The sequence below is a fragment of the Conger conger genome, chromosome 12, assembly GCF_963514075.1.
Source record: "Conger conger chromosome 12, fConCon1.1, whole genome shotgun sequence".
In the NCBI taxonomy this organism is placed as follows: domain Eukaryota; kingdom Metazoa; phylum Chordata; class Actinopteri; order Anguilliformes; family Congridae; genus Conger; species Conger conger.
This window is the reverse complement of record NC_083771.1, coordinates 30,401,020-30,420,093: the sequence shown is the minus strand read 5'-3', so window position 1 is coordinate 30,420,093 and position 19,074 is coordinate 30,401,020. Positions and strand designations below refer to the sequence as shown.

The 19,074-nt window shown below is 45.1% G+C and overlaps 1 protein-coding gene across 1 annotated transcript; it reads right to left on the bottom strand.

Moving 5' to 3' along the window:
* Window positions 1-259: 259 nt before the first annotated feature.
* On the bottom strand, window positions 260-17,532 carry LOC133141566 (NPC1-like intracellular cholesterol transporter 1). The gene is made up of 19 exons (XM_061262135.1): window positions 17,470-17,532; window positions 14,135-14,518; window positions 12,667-13,865; window positions 12,002-12,102; window positions 11,258-11,430; window positions 10,959-11,087; window positions 10,326-10,508; window positions 9,376-9,490; window positions 8,785-9,050; window positions 7,570-7,659; window positions 6,143-6,333; window positions 5,761-5,888; window positions 5,257-5,386; window positions 4,910-4,965; window positions 4,398-4,548; window positions 3,492-3,723; window positions 2,469-2,582; window positions 2,035-2,197; window positions 260-426 (listed from the first exon to the last, which is right to left on the bottom strand). Exons 1-19 carry the CDS (start codon window positions 17,530-17,532, stop codon window positions 260-262), a joined length of 4,035 nt encoding a protein of 1,344 aa, XP_061118119.1.
* Between the last annotated feature and the right edge of the window lie 1,542 nt (window positions 17,533-19,074).

The following is a 19,074-nucleotide window of genomic DNA, read 5'->3' as shown; positions in this document are numbered from 1 at the left end:
ACAATAGAACAGAGAGGGTGAGTTGAAGTAACCAACAGTACTTTGTTGCAGCCAAAGCAGAGCTTCCCAGCCTTGTGTGCACAGCAAAACACCACCTGCAACTATCTGGTGATAGATAGTAAACTTTGGTGTTATGGCTACAGCCGTACAGGGTCAGCATCGCCCCAGGCTGTATCCTGGTTACAACAAAACAATGATATGTTTTGTTTTTGTTTTGTTTTTTTTCTGACAAAATGATAGATGATTTCAGCAATGGAGATCAGAAGGTGGTCATTACAGAATCTCCCCCTCCTTTCTCCCCTGCGTTTGGGGCTGGGCTCTCCTTGCTGTCATCAAAGCTCAGGTTGTCATGCGCCTGGTTTTCTTTGGCGTCCTCCTGGGCCTTCCTTTGCTGTCGCAGGAGTGCGGCCTTGTTGACATCGGGACCTGTGGAGGAGAGAAGGCTTCAGCGTCACTGCTCTGAAAATGCAGACAGGCCCACGGACATGGACTGGGCCCCAGAGTCTCAACATTGTAGATTGAAGCCTGACCGTCATTAGCCCATTCATTCATTCATTCATTATCCTAACCCACTTATCCTGAACAGGATCGCAGGGGGGCTGGAGCCTATCCCAGCATACATTGGGCGAAAGGCAGGAATACACCCTGGACAGGTCGCCAGTCCATTGCAGGGCACACACACCATTCACTCACACACTCATACCTACGGGCAATTTTAGACTCTCCAATCAGCCTAACCTGCATGTCTTTGGACTGTGGGAGGAAACCGGAGTACCCGGAGGAAACCCACGCAAACACGGGGACAACATGCAAACTCCGCACAGAGAGGCCCTGGCCGACGGGGATTCAAACCAGGACCTCGTGGCTGTGTGCTATGAGGCGGCAGTGCTACCCACTGCACCATCTGTGCCGCCCGTCATTAGCCCATGCAAGCCATATTTCCACAGTCAGACCAAGCCAAAAGCCTGAGCCAGGCAGAACTTCTTATTTCATCTAACTTCAGACTTTATAATTCAGGTGTAAACAGGCCTCAGCTGTTGTTTTTATAGCAGTAGCACAAACCCTCTTGGTCCTTTCACATTTTTTGGATAAACATGTTTTTCTTATTTAAATACTTGTTGTGTGTACAGTATTTTAACTGTTTTAAGCTTATTCAAGTTCAAAATGGTTGGCATTTATATAGCGCCTTTATCCAAAGCGCTGTACAATTGATGCTTCTCATTCACCCATTCATACACACACTCACACACACACCAACGGCGATTGGCTGCCATGCAAGGCGCCAACCAGCTCGTCAGGAGCATTTGGGGGTTAAGTGTCTTACTCAGGGAGACTTCGACACTGCCCGGGCGGGGGATATAACCGGCAACCCTCCGACTGCCAGACGACTGCTCTTATTGCCTGAGCCATGTCGCCCCAAGGCTGTGTACAGAATTTTTTGAGGCCCATATAACAACTAACATTTAGCACTGTTTTAGTGGACATGTAAGGCCAAACTGGCATGGTTGAAATTCATTTTAAGCTTGACTGTGTTTAGAATGCAATGTATGATGCAAATTTGTATCCAGATTCAGAAATTAATCTCCCCTACCTATGACCTGACTGGAATCTTAAAATCATATCATAGTGTCTTTTTTAGAGTTGCAGTTGTAGGTTATAGACATCATAGAGCACAGTATTTTGTGATTTTGTATACATAATGTGTATGGACGATGGTTAATAATTTGTTGCTTCTATGTAGCTGATAATTTCTCATATACCTCCAGGGACTGCTGTATGTAACTCTGATTCAGGAGTATGAATATGTCTTGCATGTGCCTCCCAAAGATATTAATGTCTATGGTACGCGAGTGACTGATTAGTGAGCATGACTATTTTCTGCATGTTTTAGGTGTATGGATGTCGGTGGTATAAGTCGGGGTTTTGATTCATGGGTATTCATGTCTGCGATGTGTCTCTGTGTGTGTGTGGGTGAATCAGATATATTGCTGTGTATCTGTTGTGTGCTTTTGGCCCTGAGGGAGTCCCTCTCACCGAAGAAGCTGAGCAGGACAGGGAGGAAGACGAGGCCGTGTGCCATGCCCAGGAGAGTGATCACCAGGTTCAGCCGGAAGAAGAAGATCTGGATGAGCTGCGCCTTGGCGAATGCCAACACCACTATACCGGGCAGGTTTGTCATGGCAACGCCTGAAAACACCTGGGCGTAGTGGGAAGGAAGCATCAGTGAACCTATTGAGCACACAGGTGCAGAAAAGACACAGCGTCTGACCCGTTTACACCCCAACAAGCACTTTAACCCATTTCAGAATTGGATATGTAATTATTTAATTAACCAATCAAAAACATTTTTTACCACAATGTAGAATGCCAAAAGAATTGTAGAATGCCAAATGCCACTTCCCTGCACTTATCTTTGCTTTTTTCTCTCAACATGGCGAAGTCGGTATTTCCAAAGGAGATGCACTTACCGCGCTACCCATGTTGGCGGTGGCCTCCTTAGCTCGCTCCACGTGTGTCGGCAACGTGCTCAGCGCGAAAGAACGTGTCAGGTGGGACACAAACTCCACAGAGATGCCCACCGCCTGAGGGGAGGAGCCAGCTTTAGTACTGACCAATCATTTGGGTATACACTAAGTGAGCACTTTATTAGGTTTTTATTACACTTATTTTTTTTGACTTATTGGTCTTCTGCTGCTGTAGCCTATCCACTTAAGAGGTGTGTTCAGAGATGCTCTTCTGCATACCACTGTTGTAATGTGTGGTTATTTGTGTTACTGTCACCTTCCTGTCAACTTCGACCAGTCTGGCCCTTCTCCTTTGACTTTTTGCCCCCAGGACTTCTGCCACTGGATGTTTTTTGCTTTTCGCACCATTCTCTGCAAACTCTAGAGCAGCACTACTTAGCTCCACATCCTGTGGGGCACAGTCTCTGCAGGTATTTGCTGCTACCGTACACTACACCACCTGATTTCACTAATTATTTCACCTGCTTGGTTCAGATAATAAGCTAATTCGTGAAATCAGGTGGTGTCGCATATGGTTGAAGCAAATCCCTGCAGACACTGCAGCCTGCAGGATGTTGAGTTGAGTAGCACTGCTCTAGAGACTGTTGTGAATGAAAATCCCAGGAGATCAGCAGTTTCTGAGATATTCAAACCACCTTGTCTGACACCAACAATCATTCCACGGTCAAAGAAAAAGCTTTTTGCTAATTTGAATACAGCAGAAAGTGAACTATGCCTTTAAAGGGTAAGTGTCGATTCAATACTTGATTCACAGAGTAGCTAGGGCCAGTCACAGAAGGGATGCAAATACTTTTCTTAATAAACTCCTCTTTTAAATGTTTTATTTCATGTTAGATGCATGGTGTGGTGGATTTGGAACAATTTTGCCCTTGTGTGGGAAGTCTTCATGATTACCCAAACCACCCTGGAGTGCCAAAAGTTCTGAAACCCAGAGGGACAGAGGCAGAATCGGCGAAGAAAACTGACCGTGACCAGGTTGATGAGGGACACAGCGTTGTAGTCAATCCCCCACAGGGTCATGACCCCCACAGTATCCACGGTGATCATGATGATGGTGAGCAGGTTGAGCAGGCCCGAGCGAAGGTCCATTCCCAGCAGAATGCAGCACACCACGAAGGTGGGCAGGAGGCACAGGGAGATGTTGATCAGGCCCTCTGACACAATGGTCAGATACTGCTCATAGAACACATACGTGACCCTTGGGGAGGAGGGAGAAAATGGTGGTCAGCAGAACAAAAGAGAGCTGAGAGAAGTGGCTATGGAGACTTACTGTAACTGCAGTATAAGCCAACACATGAAATATGGTCACAAGCAGGTTTCACGGTTGTGCATACGGATTAGTCTAGTCAGACCCAAAACATTATGGCACCATATTAACACAAGTTATTTCTACCCACATTGCAAGGATGCGCTTTGTTAATGGAACAATTGTCCTGAATAACTGTAATGTAAGTTTTCCATGTGAAATTGTTACACTGCAGTTACTCCAGTATTGACAGTGAAATTAAACATGTATTCATGGGACCACAGAATAACAACTTAAAAGGTCATTGTTCATGCAGTACAGCTGTTAGTCTTAATGTTAAAAAACATTACATTGCCCCTCTGAAAGCTCCTGGAGCAGGGGTGTCAGGCTCCAGTCCTGGAGGGCCGCAGTGTCCACTGGTGTTTATGGTTTCCTTTCAATCAGCAGCCAATTAAGGCCTTGAGAACAAGGTGTGTGGCCTCTTTAGCCAATGAAAGACTTTGAAATGTATACAAAAAACAGCAGACACTGCGGCCCTCCAGGACCGGAGCTTGACACCCCTGCCCTAGAGGAAAGGAAAGGGTAAAGGGGTGTGCGTGATGCAGAACTGCGGGTGGCGTACGCACGTGTATGGGAAAACCTCAAAGTCGGGCGAGGTGCCGGGGACCTGGCGCATGCTGAGGGTGATGTTTTCGGCGAGCTCCCTGGCCCTCCGGAGAGCAGCCGAGAACTCCTGGGATGTGGCGAGGGGCGTGTGGTACGCCATGAAGCGGGACGCTGTGGTGGAAAGGTGTCAGGAGGAAGCTCACTCCACAGCTTGCCAGCAGCCATGTCACCCTGTACGCATCTCACGGTGAACTACTGAAGCTTAGCAGGGCTGGGACCGACTAGTTTCTGTGCCGGTAGGGGGCACTCTGGATCAAACATACTGTCAGTCCAATGCCCACTGTGATGAGGACACTGTGCTGTCCTTTCTGATGACATATTAAACCACGATCTGAAACAGCTTTCTTTGAGGACCTTAACATCAAAACAGTTACTTGTCAGCCACCACATTCTCATATTACTGTTAAGAAAACTATTTGGCTCAAAATGCATCCTCCCTCTTGTACTGTATAATGAAAGACTGCTCACTGACCTATGATTTCACCGTGTTCATCTTTCACCACTGCCTTGTCATAGGCTCCCAGGCCTCTGTGAACGAGAGAGAGAGAGAGCAAATTCATTGCTCCATTGTTCAAGAATGCAAATTCTTTTGGCTTTGTTAACCCTTTCTACTATCACTGGGGACTTTAAAAAATAAATTATTTTTCGGGAACAATAAAAGACACATTTAAATTATTCTAGACTTACAGTCAATACAGGTGAATAGACCCCAAAAAAGTTTTGTGATCTTTGCTTTGAGATGGCAAACTTTTTACTCCAGTGACTTCCACGAGGAGCTGCCAGCTCAGTGCTGCCCAGCAGGGTGGCGCTCTCACTCACCCTTTGGGACACAGAAGGTCAGGGCGGTTTCCCAGGAAGTCAGGGAGGAACCTGTTGAACTGCTCCATTGTGGGTCGTAGCACCCCATTTTCGGGACTGCTGACGCACTTCTTCGCACATAAGAATGCACCTGCTGTTACCAAGGAAACGACTCCACTTAGGGCTAACACTGCACGCCATACCTGGGTGGAATTTACTCAGTAAAGGCCAGTAAAAAGTGAAGAAAAAAAAAGTACCCTGGTCGCTGAAAAACAGGTGAACATAGATGTTTCTTTTGAAATTGCCAGTACTCTGAAGCTATTTTAACTGCAAGTAAGCACCTGTGCCTATGAACGAATTAATTAATTTCAAGGGGATTGATGGAGGCCATAAACTACTTTTGTGTGTGTGAGTGTGAGTGTGACTGTGTGTGTGAGAGTGTGTGTGTGTGTGTGTGTGTAATCCGGTCTTTGCTGTGCCGTATTGCATTGTGTTGTATGGTGAGGACCTTATTTTGGCACCTACTCTCATTGGCCGGGCAGAACTTCCCAAAATTTTCGCCCAGGGTATACAGGCGACAGCATTTAGATCCAGGGTTGAGCCAGTCAATGAAGTCATCCACCCAAGAGGATGCTGGGATTGCCAGGTAGGATCTGAAAACAGAGAGGCATTTGAAATGGGTTGATTTTTTAATGCTTATTCGAGCTTCAGTTCCACTTGTCTGACCTAATATATTAAAGCAGTTATTCAGAGAGACCTAAATTGTGCATTGGCATACAGTTGAATATAAGGTTGATCAAATAGATCATTCAGCAGCCTACGTGATCCTTTGTTTGAAGGAGAATGGCACATTTATCAGGGTACTTGTTGGTGTGGTGAATCTCCTGAGGAATGGAGGATGACTCACTTATCGGGGTACTCTGTGGCGTACTGGATCTTCTGGGTCAGGGAGAAGGGGCTGCAGCCCACGCTGGAGCACACGGCATCCATGCCCGGCACCGTGGTGAAGTTAAAACCCCTCGTGGTCACAAAGTATGTTGGGACGCCAACCTCAAAATACTTGTACAGGTACTTAAAATATTCCAGCATATAAGAGTCCTGGGATTGAGAACAAGAGGGAATGATGGAGAGAGAGAGAGAGAGAGAGAGAGAGAAAGAGAGAGAGCGCGTGCATTTACTTTTTTTTTATAGCACCTTCAACTCCTTTATAATCCAAACTTTTAATTCAAACTGTTTTTGCTTACTGTTCATTGATGATTTTTTTTTATTGTACATTGGATCAAATTATGTATTAATTAAGACTGTAATTATTATTTACTATTGGCCACGCAATTTATTTTTTCATCTTCATTCAGGCATATTACACTTTATTAGGAATGATTGTTGGTGGCAGGTTTGAGTATCGCAGAAACTGCTGATTTCCTGGGATTTTCATGCACACTAGTCTCTAGAGTTTGCAAAGAATGGTGCAAAAAACCCCCAAAAAATCCAGTGAGCAGGAGTTCTGCAGACAGAAATGCCTTGTTAATGAGAGACGTCAGAGACAAATGGCCAAAGCTGACAGAAAGGTGACAGTAACGCAAATAACCACATATTACAACAGTGGTATGCAGAAGAGCATCTCTGAACACACAACGCATCATAACTCTAAGTGGATAGGCTACAGCAGTAGAAGTCTAAAAAATAAGTCTAGTTAACCTACGTTTTTGCATTGGTAACCTATGAAGAATGGACATTACCAATCTGTCCCGGATTGTCCTGCAAAATCTTACTGTTTGTCCCACATTTGGACTTTTCGCAAATGGGGCGCATTCCAATCAGATATTTTTCTGCACTTTTTCTTGCTCTGTATCTACTCCTAGCTCCACCCATCAGGAGAGGCTAAGAAAAGTGGCAAGAAAAATAAATTATGTTGAGAAAACATGAATTAGCCAAATGGAATGTCCTTGCTCTTTCAAAGGTCCATGCTCTTTGAAGCCACACCAATAACAGACAAGGCAGATGCGTGACAGATGGAGAGAGGTGGATCCACTGGTCGATCATTTATAAGTCAGGCTTTCTGAACAAAATACTACCGCAAGAAGCTGATGTTTTCTTGCTCAAAGGAAACACCAAGAGTTCCTAACTTCTACTTCTAGCTCCTAGACGGAACATTTAAGGGGTTGGAATGTCCTTAAAGATGGCGGATCTCGATTGAATTCCAGAACAGGAGAAAGGAAAGGAAAAGAATGGAGAAAAAGAAGCAATTGGGTTACCAGAAGGGCAGGGTGTATGTGTGTGAATGACAGGACAGAGCGTGTGTGTGTGTGTGTGTGTGTGTGTGTGTAGACCTACCTTGGGCATAGCTAGTTCCTGATCCAGGCCCACCGTCACATGGAACATCAGGAAGACCGAAGCGCAGAACATGAAGAGAAACAGCACCATCTGAGGGAGGAAGCAGAGCAATCAGGGGCAGGGTGGGATAGGATGGGGCAGGGGTGGGCATGGTGGGGTGTGAGGCAGGTAGATGACACAGATGAAATGATGATTCAAAGCAATTTTTGATGTGAAAAGAGACCATGTGATGCGTTCTGTAGGGCACCTGCTCTGCTTTTATAAAAAATTATTCTCAATGAGAGGGTGGGGGGGAATTAACATGGTGTTGCTATAAATGAGCATGTGTTCTTAGTCCCTGTAGAAAAGTTGAATTAACTTTTAACATTAACTGACACAAATTCTAATAAAATAAGAGCAGTCATTTGGCAGTCGGAGGGTTGCCGGTTCGATCTCGCCCTGGGTGTGCCGAAGTCTCCCTGAGCAAGACACCTAACCCCTAATTGCTCCTAATGAGCTGGTTGGTGCCTTGCATGGCAGGAAATCGTCATTGGTGTGTGTATGAATTGGTGAATGAGAAGCATCAATTGTACAGCGCCTGGATGAAGGTGCGATATAAATGCAGACATTTACCATTTATACTCAAGTCAGTTGCTGACAGTAGTTTGTACAGTAGCTCTTTCATTATGAGTCTCTCTTTCCCAACACTAATAAAAGGTGACGGAAAGGGCAAGAAAGGAAAAAAAGCAGGTTTAACTTGTGCGTTGAGAGGTCAGCAGCACACATGGCTGTGTGCTATTTTTCTGTTGGCAGATGAGTCTGTTGGCAAAGAAACCAGATAAGAGGTGGTTTGAAATAGAGCAACAGAAGAAGAATGCTCACCACCAGACAGGAGAGAGAGAGAGAGAGAGAGAGAGCGAGAGCAAAAGAAAGAGGATGGCAGAAAAAATAACAAAAGTGAAGTTAAATGAAGAGCAGACTATTTAAGGCAAGAAGGGGAATGAGCAAATATGAACAGTAACCCAGAGCCAATGATGGAAACTGTGGAAAGGAAAAGTGAAATGAACACGTGAATATAGATACAAATATATAAAAAAAAATCCTGTACATGTATTAGCGAGGGAGGACAAAAAACCAGTACTACTATATCAGTGTCTGATACACCTGCAAGTCCCCAGGTGAGAAGACCCTGAGAAAGGAATCTCCTGGGCGGTCGTCAGGGTCAGCTGCACGTACCACAGTAACCCTGGTGACGGGGTGCAGCAGGAAGGGGGCGTAGTAACGCTTCATGGCGGGCAGGAGAACGCCCTGGCCGTGGTTGGGCGGGCGGGGGGCGGACACCGTGAAGCAGCAGGCCAGCTCGCAGCGGCCCGCATCCTGCCGTCGGGCGTCCAGGGACAGGAGGGCCACGAATGCCGTTATCTGGAGCGCAAAGTCGAACAGCACGGCCAGAGCCGCGTACAGAGCGAACGACTTTACCGCCGGCATGCTGCTCAGTCCCCCTGAAACACACGACGCACGGACACCACGTCAGTGGCAAATCCACATTTAACGCGCTTTTACTCTTTAGATGGCCATGACATGCTGGTAAAAACTCCAAAACCCCTGTAAATCCCGAAGAATATCCAATGAAACCTGTTGGTAAGTTACCTAGTACTCGTCAAAAATGTATGTGATCCAATGTAAGTGACAGGTTTGTCAATAACTTTGGGAGCACTATACAGTACATGGACATGCATGCACACTCACACAAACAGATGAGGACACGCACGCTGATGTGTAATGTGTTTGTTGTTTATGCCAGTAGAGCGAGTTATGCAACCTCACCCAGGAAGAAGCAGATGGACTCAGACATGCTACAGAGGAGCATGCTGGGGGCCACGTTACCCAGAACTCTGCCAATCTGTTCTTCTCTGCTCTCTCCCGGCCTGCGCTTGTCCCTCTGAGGAGGAGAGGATTTTAAACTTTACACAACAGCTCTGGAACAATCAAAATAGGACCTTGGGTATCACCTTTCATCAAAATGTCAAAAGATGATCAAATGATCAAAAGATTGAAAAATACAAAATTATTCATGTTAAATTGTTGAAGTATCATCTGTTTTCTTTTTGAAGTTGAGGCCCGGCGGCATGGATGGTGCAGTGGGTAGCACTGCCGCCTCACAGCAAGGAGGTCCTGGGTTCGAATCCCCGTTGGCCGGGGCCTCTCTGTGTGGAGTTTGCATGTTCTCCCCGTGTCTGTGTGGGTTTCCTCTGGGTACTCTGGTTTCCTCCCACAGTCCACAGACATGCAGGTTAGGCCGATTGGAGAGTCTAAATTGCCGTAGGCATGAGTGTGTGAGTGTGTGAGTGAATGGTGTGTGCCCTGCGATGGACTGGCGACCTGTCCAGGGTGTATTCCTGCCTTTCGCCCAATGTATGCTGGGATAGGCTCCAGCCCCCCTGCGACCCTGATCAGGATAAGCGGGTTCATATAATGGATGGATGGATGGAAGTTGAGGCCCTTGGGTATCAATGAATAATACTTTATTATGAATTTACCTGAATATTAAGCCAACTCATTTTTTCTAAAATATTTCAATACTCTTTTATTCTTACTTCCTAAATAATCAGAGATCAAATTCTTTAATTTTTTAACAATTTAATACTGAGATGAACAACTGCACTGAAATTGGTGGAGTTCAGTAACACCGCCTGAAAATGACGTGGGGAAAAAAGAGTTTTCTTTCCATTTATCCTCAGTTAATTGAACTTTAACACTGTTGGGTTTTCTCTAACCTGGTACTCCAACACTAAAATAAAGATGTTGTCAGCTCCCACTGCCAGCACCAGGAAGGGCACCACTTGCAGGATGACCAGGGAGGAGGGAACTCCGATCCAGGCATAGAAGCCCATGGCAGCCAGCACCGAGCAGCCCACCACCAGGATCCCACCCAGGCCCACCAGGAACTTGGAATCCACCTATAATACAGCAGTCCCACATCACAATCTACTGTCAGTCTTCCACTATGACCAGTAAATAAACCCTGTAATACATTGGAATTCCCTTTTGTCCATGGAGAGCAACAGCGTCTGTTGGACTTGATGTTGAATAGACCAATCAAAACAACTGACCTCACAATTAACAGACCTCACCTGGTTCTCTTGGTGTCTGAATTGGTTGTTGAAGGAAAAAAGAACAACCAGCTACCCTGCAACTCTCCAGAGGCAAGAAGGAATTCTGCTTTCCTGATTGTTAGGACCGAGGAGTTTGAACGAGTCAAAGGATCATGTTCACTCTGGTGAAGCACAAAGGTTCAAATAGCATGGAAAAGACCAGACACCCCTGGTTTAGAGTGTCCCACTTTGCAGGTTATTGGACCACACATGGTTGCTAGGCATGCAAAGTGGCAGAGTGTGAGGCCTGCTTACCAGTATTCGCTTGAAGGAGGAGTACTCCCCAAGGGCCATGGCAATATAGATAAAGATCACAGCATAGCTGATCATGAAGATTGGGATATCCTCTGCTGTCGTCCGATTTATCTCGTCCTCAAGTGATCTCTGGGGCATGAGAGACCAGAGTGGTAAGACCAGACAGGAGAGAGACCACATGGTGTGTCTCGCCCTTTGTTTTTGGCATTCATATACAGTAAGTACATCTATTATTATCACTGGGTGATGGGGTGACTGTAACTGTGTCATTTAGGTAAAGTATACTGGGGTAGCTGTACCTCTGCCATGTAGGCGAATGTGAAATTGGTGTTTGAGTTCCTCTGGTACTCTTGAACGATGTCCAGGAATAGTTGCTCCCATTTCTCCACCAGTTTGAATTTGGGGGTCCCTCTCTGATAGTTATTCAGAGAGAAGGTGAGGATCAAAGCTTCTGCATTGGTGTAGTCTTCATCTGGAGGGGGAAGGATGAATAGAAATAAATAGGGCAGATGTGAGGCATGTTTCCAATGGGAATAGCAAGCATAACAATTAATTACCACAAACATTGTTCACGCCACAACTCTTTGTTATAATGATGTGGCAGGTGATTTCCTCTCCCTTGCAAACATACCAACATCTGGCAAAACAAAATGTCTGCCACTGCAAACAGCAATGATAACAAATAGGAAGAAAAAAAAGAATGTGACAAATGCTAGAACACTGCTGTAGTGGTGATTTGTGAAACTTTGTCATACTGACAGGTACTTTACATTACATTACATTACTGGCATTTGGCAGATGTTCTTATCCAGAGTGATGTACAGCTGATTAGACTAAGCAGGAGACAGTCCCCTGGAGCGATGCAGGGTTAAGGTCCTTGCTCAAGGGTCCAACGGCTGTGCAGATCTTATTGTGGCCACACCGGGATTTGAACCACTGACCTTGCGGGTCCCAGTCATGTACCTTAACCACTACGCTACAGGGCGCCCTTGCTGGGCTTGCTGGCTGGGCAGTCTCCATGGAGACCTATGAGTAACACTTACTCTCGTATCCACCCACAGCCAGGAAGGGGAAGACGGGACCACCATAGTCTGCCATGCAACTCAGGCCCAGGTCTGTGATGTCCTTGAAAGACAGTGGTGAGCTGAGGGAAAAAAACATAGTGCAAATGTTGCAAAAATCACTCACAAAATCCACTCCTTCGTATCATAAATTTAAATTTTCTGGGGCACCAAAGCATTAAAATATTACGACTGATACATTTGAAACATGTAGAGAAATTGAGCATTTTGTGGGTTCTGGTCATAGTTACTTTACGTGATTGTGTTCTTGCTTCAGCACCCTAAGAACAGTTGCAGGTAAGCAGACAAATAGCTTCAGATGCATTCATATTTCATATTGACTGTTGCATAAACTCCCGTTCACCTCCCCTGCTCCTTGCACTTAATTTGCATGACATAGTTAATTCAGTGGAATTGCTTAATATCTTGTAATGTGTCCATTTTCAACAAAAATACTGTTATGGATATCTTTCCAACTATCACTTTAATTCATAGTTGGAATTGTGTTAATGTGTTATTATCACAGATATGAAACCTCTTTTTATGGATAATGCTTACATTTTCACTATACACTGTTATGTATAAGGCATTCATCTTCAACCTGGATTTGAATACCTGTTGCCCAACCCCCAGCACAAATCTCTTACTTAACACAGTAAATGAAGTGGTCCCTCCAGTCCACCTCCTTGGTCTCCCCCAGCTCTGTCATGTTGACCTTGGCATTCAGATTGTTCACACTGTTCTGAAAGTACTGCGGCAGGCTGTTCACAGCGCAGTCGGTTAAGGAGGGGTTCCCAGGGTTCAACGGGGCGAAGCAGATGTCCTTGAGGCTGGCGTTGCGGTTCAGGTCGTCGGACCAGAACTCGATGGCCTGGATCCGCTTCTGCAGCTTCAGAAGCTGTAGGATCAAGTCCTTGGAAATTATGCCACTGAAGTTGTGCTTCCCAAAGAGCAGGGAGTCATACGTGTGGCTGGGGTACCCAGGGGCCGTAAGGATCAGCTGGTTGGTGCGGAAGAAGGGGTCAAAGTGGCTGTCGTGGAAGTCTTTCTCCCGCCGGGCTCGGCTGTTGGGGGCAGACCACAGTTGCACGGGGTCTGTCGTCAGTTCAATGTGCATCATGCCTGCCCCAAAAGCAGCCACCACCGCCGCTGAAGTCAGCAGCACTTTGAAGGGGTGCCGGGCCATCAGAGTCCCCCACCTCTGGAAAATGGAACCCAGGAACTCCTCCGTGGCCAGGCTGTTCCGGTCTGTGCATGTCACATCCCTTGGGTCAATGACCTCACACTTGGCCTTTCCCACCTCGTTGCTGTTTTTGTCTTTAACTTTGGTCTTCACCTCTGTGGCCTTGCCATTGTTATGGCTGCTGCCCCAGCGTACCGCCAAAAAACCCAGAAAGGTGACGGAGAGGACAGCGAATGCTATGAGGCACAGAGCCAGCACACCATCCAGTTGGCCAATCAGGAAGGGTGGGGGAGGGGGTAGTGGTGGGGCTACAGCTGGACAGGCCTCCACACAGTCCTGACAGGAGCACGCCTTCCCACCAATGTCCGTGGTCTCATTGCACTTGAGGGCCTTGCCCGCATATGGTACAATTCCCGGGGGCACAGGGGCACCCTCGGGGATGATGTGGAAGTCAATATCAAGGGGGGCCAGCCCATTGCTAGTGTCTCCCTGGAAGTCGAGCCAGCGCTGTGGGGTACAGAGGCTCGCCCCGTAGCGGCCGCACATGGCACCTATAGCATACCCACCTGTCGCTGGGATCCGCACGTTCTGGCAGGACTTGAATGAGCCGTCAATGAACTTCTGGGACACATAGGAACGATAGGCCACTACAGCCTCCTTAATCTACAAACATAAAAAAAATAATCCAGCATTGCATGGACAAGTCAAATAAAAATGTATTCATAGAGAGAATTCTACGAAATATTTGCCATAATACACTTCATAGCATATCTGGCCTCAAAACCTCCAAAAAAAGCAAGCCTATGGTGAAGGTAGTAAGAAAATTCCCTAGCAAGAATAGGAAGACACATTGTAAGGAATCAGGCTGAGCCTATTCTTGTTTGACCGACCCAGAGTGCAGGTCCACAGTGACTAATGTGCTGCTACAGTACCTGTCCCAGGATAGTGACGTTGATTGTCCGCAGGATGGTGAGCGTCTGGCTCTGGTTGGGGCTACAGGTGGTGATGCAGTGCAGGTGGGCGAAGTTGTCGGCGCAGGCCGGACACCGCACCAGGATGGCCTTGGACAACGTCAGGCTGTTCTCCAGGGAGGAGAGCTGGTTAATGGAGCAGCAGGCGGTGGTGTTTTCCCCGTGTGCCAGCATGGGGCACACCTTCTTCAGCCGCTGGTAGTGCGCGCCCTGGATCTTCCTGGCGGGGCTGAAGTTCACACAGGGAATGATGGGCTTGATGAGGCTCCCGTTGACTGAGGGGTTCCTTCCGCACTCCTCATAGAAGGAGCAGTAACCTGGTATGTTCTGAGCTGCTGTGGTGACCTGTGGACATAGTACCTATGGTCAGAAACACTCACATCCACACAGAGCTGAGCAACAAAACAAGATCATATTTATTTTGCTAGGGATATACTTTTATGAAGTTCTTCCTGAAATTCTGATAACGGCATTCGAGCTTTACAAGCATGCGGCTCGACTTACTAAAACAGGCTCAGTTTGATGCTTTCCTTTAGGGTAGCCTTGCACGTGGCCAAACCCCTTATCGCACAACAGGCTTGCACATGCTGGATGAGCAGTTTTATCTAATCTTCAAAGTTCATAATTGAATGATTGTGGTATGGTTGCTGCTATCAGCTGTGCTATATCAGTGGCTTTTTACAGCCCTCTGCCTGGTCCACAAGGCTGGGAAATACAGTGTCGTGCCACATGAAGTAACTGGACCAGACCTGTGGCCAGAAGGTTGCAGGTTAGTTGTTACTTGATTTATGTTGTGACATTGTTCACTTGAGCAAAGCATTGGAGGCGCCATTTGAATTGGAAATGTTTGAATACTTTGTAAAGCATAAATCACCAGTATAAGAAAGTGATGTAGTCTAACCTTACAATGTAGAAACGTCTTTCCTTGCTTCGCTCCTGTGTTTGAACACAAAAAACGTATACACTCCATTCTCAACCCTGCCTTTCCATTGCAGAGGACCTTGTGCCATGATAGCAATGAGCTGAGAAACTGTCGAATATGATTTGTAAAACATCAGCATTTAACTGACATCACTTGCGTTTGTATTTAGTTAGCTAACTTTATCTAAATGTTAGCTAGTGGTAATGCTAGCCACTGATGCTAGTGCTAACACAGACACAGGTTGGCAGTGTACCATAGTAATGACCAAGCATGTTTGTTTAATAATATTTTCAAGGTGGAAATCCTGCCTAGTATGCCTGAAATAATGTATTACATTGACACTTGCACTTGTCTATTTTCAGTTCTACTACACTGACAGTACTGCACAGTAAAATTTCGATTCAATGCTCCTCTCAGTATATCACTGAAGAATACTTCATATTATGCATGCCTATTTAAATTTGGCTTTAAGTTTGCTTAATTATTCATGTAAAACCATGATGGAAAATATTTTTCAGTTCAAATGACCCTTTCTGTGAGACATTTAGTGGATATCATTGAGTGGCAGCAGCCAATTGCTTACATTTAAATCTTGTTTTGCAAGTACCTCTTACCTCTGTTGAACTCCACTGCGTGTACACTCACTGAGTGCTTTATCAGGTATATATTAAACATATTTTTTTACTTATTGGTCTTCTGCTGCTGTAGCCCATCCACTTAAGAGTTTTGACGTGTGTTCAGAGATGCTCTTCTGCATACCACTGTTGTGGAGCAGTTGTAGATTGGGTCTATGCTGGAGCAGTTGTAGATTGGAAAAGTAAATGGGTTTACTTTTTCAGAAATTGGTTCTTGTGAACAAAATATCACATTTAAGGCCCAATATTTTCAAAACAAAGAGTAGTCTGACACCAGATTTGAATTGTACATAGCATCTACTCACAAGAGCCCAAATATCAAATGACTTGGCAGTTTGCTTGTCGAATTATGGACATTTTAAATTAATTAATTTAAGATTCTGTGCAACTTGGCACTTTTCAAGTGATGGCCCCTTACAAAAGGCCCCCACAAAAATGAAGCAGCGTATGAAGCTCACATTTTCTGGAATTTTCCAGCACACAAAAATGTAAAGGAATTGAGATATTACAGTGCACTTTTGAGTTGACACGGAATGGCCCATGTAACAACGGAAACTACTGATGATGCACATCGAACTGACAACAGACCCCGTGCAACTACTGATCTTCCCCATTCTGACATTTGGTCTTAACAATGGCTGAACCTCTTGACCACGACTGCATGCTTTTATGCATTTTGTTGCTGCCACATGATTGGCTTATTAAATATTTGCATTAAGGTACAAATTAATTGTACAATTAATTTGCACCCTTTTAGGCACTTTTCGTATTTCTGTGAGTGTACATATAATTCCGCCCACATGTCCTCTGAACATTCTGCCTGGCATAATGTTTTTACACCAAGTTCAATTTCAAATTGTTTGTCCAAAGGCAGATAGTGGACCTGACATTCATGCTGCAGCTTTGGCATTGAGATAAAAAGGTTTCCTCTCCCAAACACTGTAGGACTTACTTCCAGTTACATTCTGAAGTTCAAACATACTGTTCTAGACACTCAGATAAACCACACCTTCCCAGATTCTGCGCCACACATTACCAGAACTCAGATACAGATCAGCTTCAGAGGATCAAGACTACAGAATAACTACTGTATATCCGCATTGCCCATGAATCCACCACATCTAACTTCAGTTCTAGGCTAGGGGCCTGTCTGATTGATCAAACTGTGTAATGACTGCTCCGTCACCTTGATACGCACATTCAGACACAAACACACATTCACAACTCAATTTTGTTGTGCTTATTCCCTTATTTTGTGTCTTTTTTCCTTTTTTTGAGTTTTGCTGTGCATTTATTTTAAGTTTGTCTATCTACTTTCAGTTAATTTATTCACTTTTGTTTATATATTGAATTCTTTTAGTCAACGTTTTTGTTTTTTATAAGCCCTTCAGGGTTTTTAACCCATCTGCCATCTGCACCTTTCTAAAATATTGTTTTATTATTGCACTGCTTGTTATTTCTGTTTACACTGTGTACATTTATAATAGCTAATAATAGTTTTTTAATTTAACTCTTTGTGGAGTAATATCAAGTGGTTAGCAGTTAACAATGTGACCAGTGTAACCGTGCAGTTATACCAAACCCATAAGTGATAAACCATACGTAATAAATCGTAATAAGTGGCAAACACTTTGGTGATCTCCAAAAAATCCGATTTGTTCTTTTACGTGAATGCTAGGACTGCATAACACAAGTGTCTCACAGTGACAAACCAATTCATAGCTTCAAAGATGGCTTACCAAGCAGGCGAAAAGGAACATCAAGGTGACGGCGAGGGTTTGGCTCCTCTTTGGGGGCCCCATGCCAGGATCCCAGTTTCTGGCTCTCGGGGTGATGAGTGACAGTTGGGGAGATTTGGTGCAGGGGTGAGCCTGAAAGTTGTTGTGTCGCCGTGAGGGTGATCAAAATCGATACTAACCCCGTTGTTCAGTCTGTTCCTCGATACGGACGAGAGAAAGAGACACACAGGGAGAGATGCGGACCCCCTGTCCCGTCAGTATCAATGTTATGAACCTCAGCCATCTCTTATCTGGCCTGATGGTGGAGGCACCAATCCCTGAGCACGGACCAGGTGAGGCGTGACTGATGATTAACCCTCGAGATGGTGGTGACACCTCGTCAGGGTCTCTGGGCGTGAGGAGAACAATAACTGGCTAATCTGTTCTCCCATTGCCGAAAGCCACCACAGGAAACAAAAAAGAAAATAAAAAAACATGCTCCACCTTCTCTTCGATCAGTTGGATAAGGCTTTGTACTTTCGAGATACCTCTGAATGCTGGCATTTATCTCTGGAAATGGATGTCACTTGGCTTCTTGTAAAACAAGAAATGGAAAAAGTATATGAAAGAAATGTAGTCAATGGTGGATGCATTCCCTCCAGTTCAATGATGTCACTACTCAAACATGTTTGTTCAGCCAGAATGAATGATAATAAATGAAAATAGTTTATATACATATCTAATCAAAGTAGAAAATAGATAAACAAATATTAAACTGTTAAAAAAAAGTATACACTGTTATATTGTTTATTTTCACAGAAAAATGTCACCTTCTCAAAGTCTTCCCCATTAAAGAGTATGTTTCACACATGGAATGTGGGCCCTCAGAAACTAGAGAAGGAGAAGAGAAAGGACAATATCAGAGGAAGAACCCACAAACACCCATCCTGCTGGAAGTTTGAGTGGAAGAATTTAGCTGACAGCTTTTTTATGAACTACAATATCCTGACACATTTCAATCTTTAAATTACATTTTTTCTTTAGGCTAATGAAATACAAAGGTAGCAGCTGGCATTGCCAGGTGGCTTTAGGTGCAGAGAGCTTTTGTAGCAAAGGAGGTGTAATGCTGTTTTCCGGTGGGGGTCTCCATAAGAGACAGCATTTATCTTATCATTCTCAGAGCAAGGTCACAATGCAGGCTGTAAACTTTGGACCACCTGCTAAAAGGACATTCAAGGACCTCTCCGAGGTCTCTCTCGGGTGGGGCCTGGAGGGAATACATTTCTGTTAAAACCTACCCCCTTCTAGCTCAAATGTCTGAAGCTCCTAAAATGTTCATACAGACAGGAAGCTGTGCAGAAGCTGACAAATTGGCTTGTTGTATAATTTAAATTATAAATAATCTCTTCCCTGCGTGCATTGCAGAACCATTGCAGAATGATTCTGGTTTCCAGCAATGGCATGGGGTGCACTCATCCCTTTAAAAAGCAATGCCGACTGACAATTGTCAGCCTAATTGTCCCGAATATTCACCTCCACTTCATCTTAAAGCACGTATCGCTTGTAGAGAGTGGTGTTTTCCTAAATGTATCTTTATCCACAGAGCATGAGAACTTGCCCACTGGT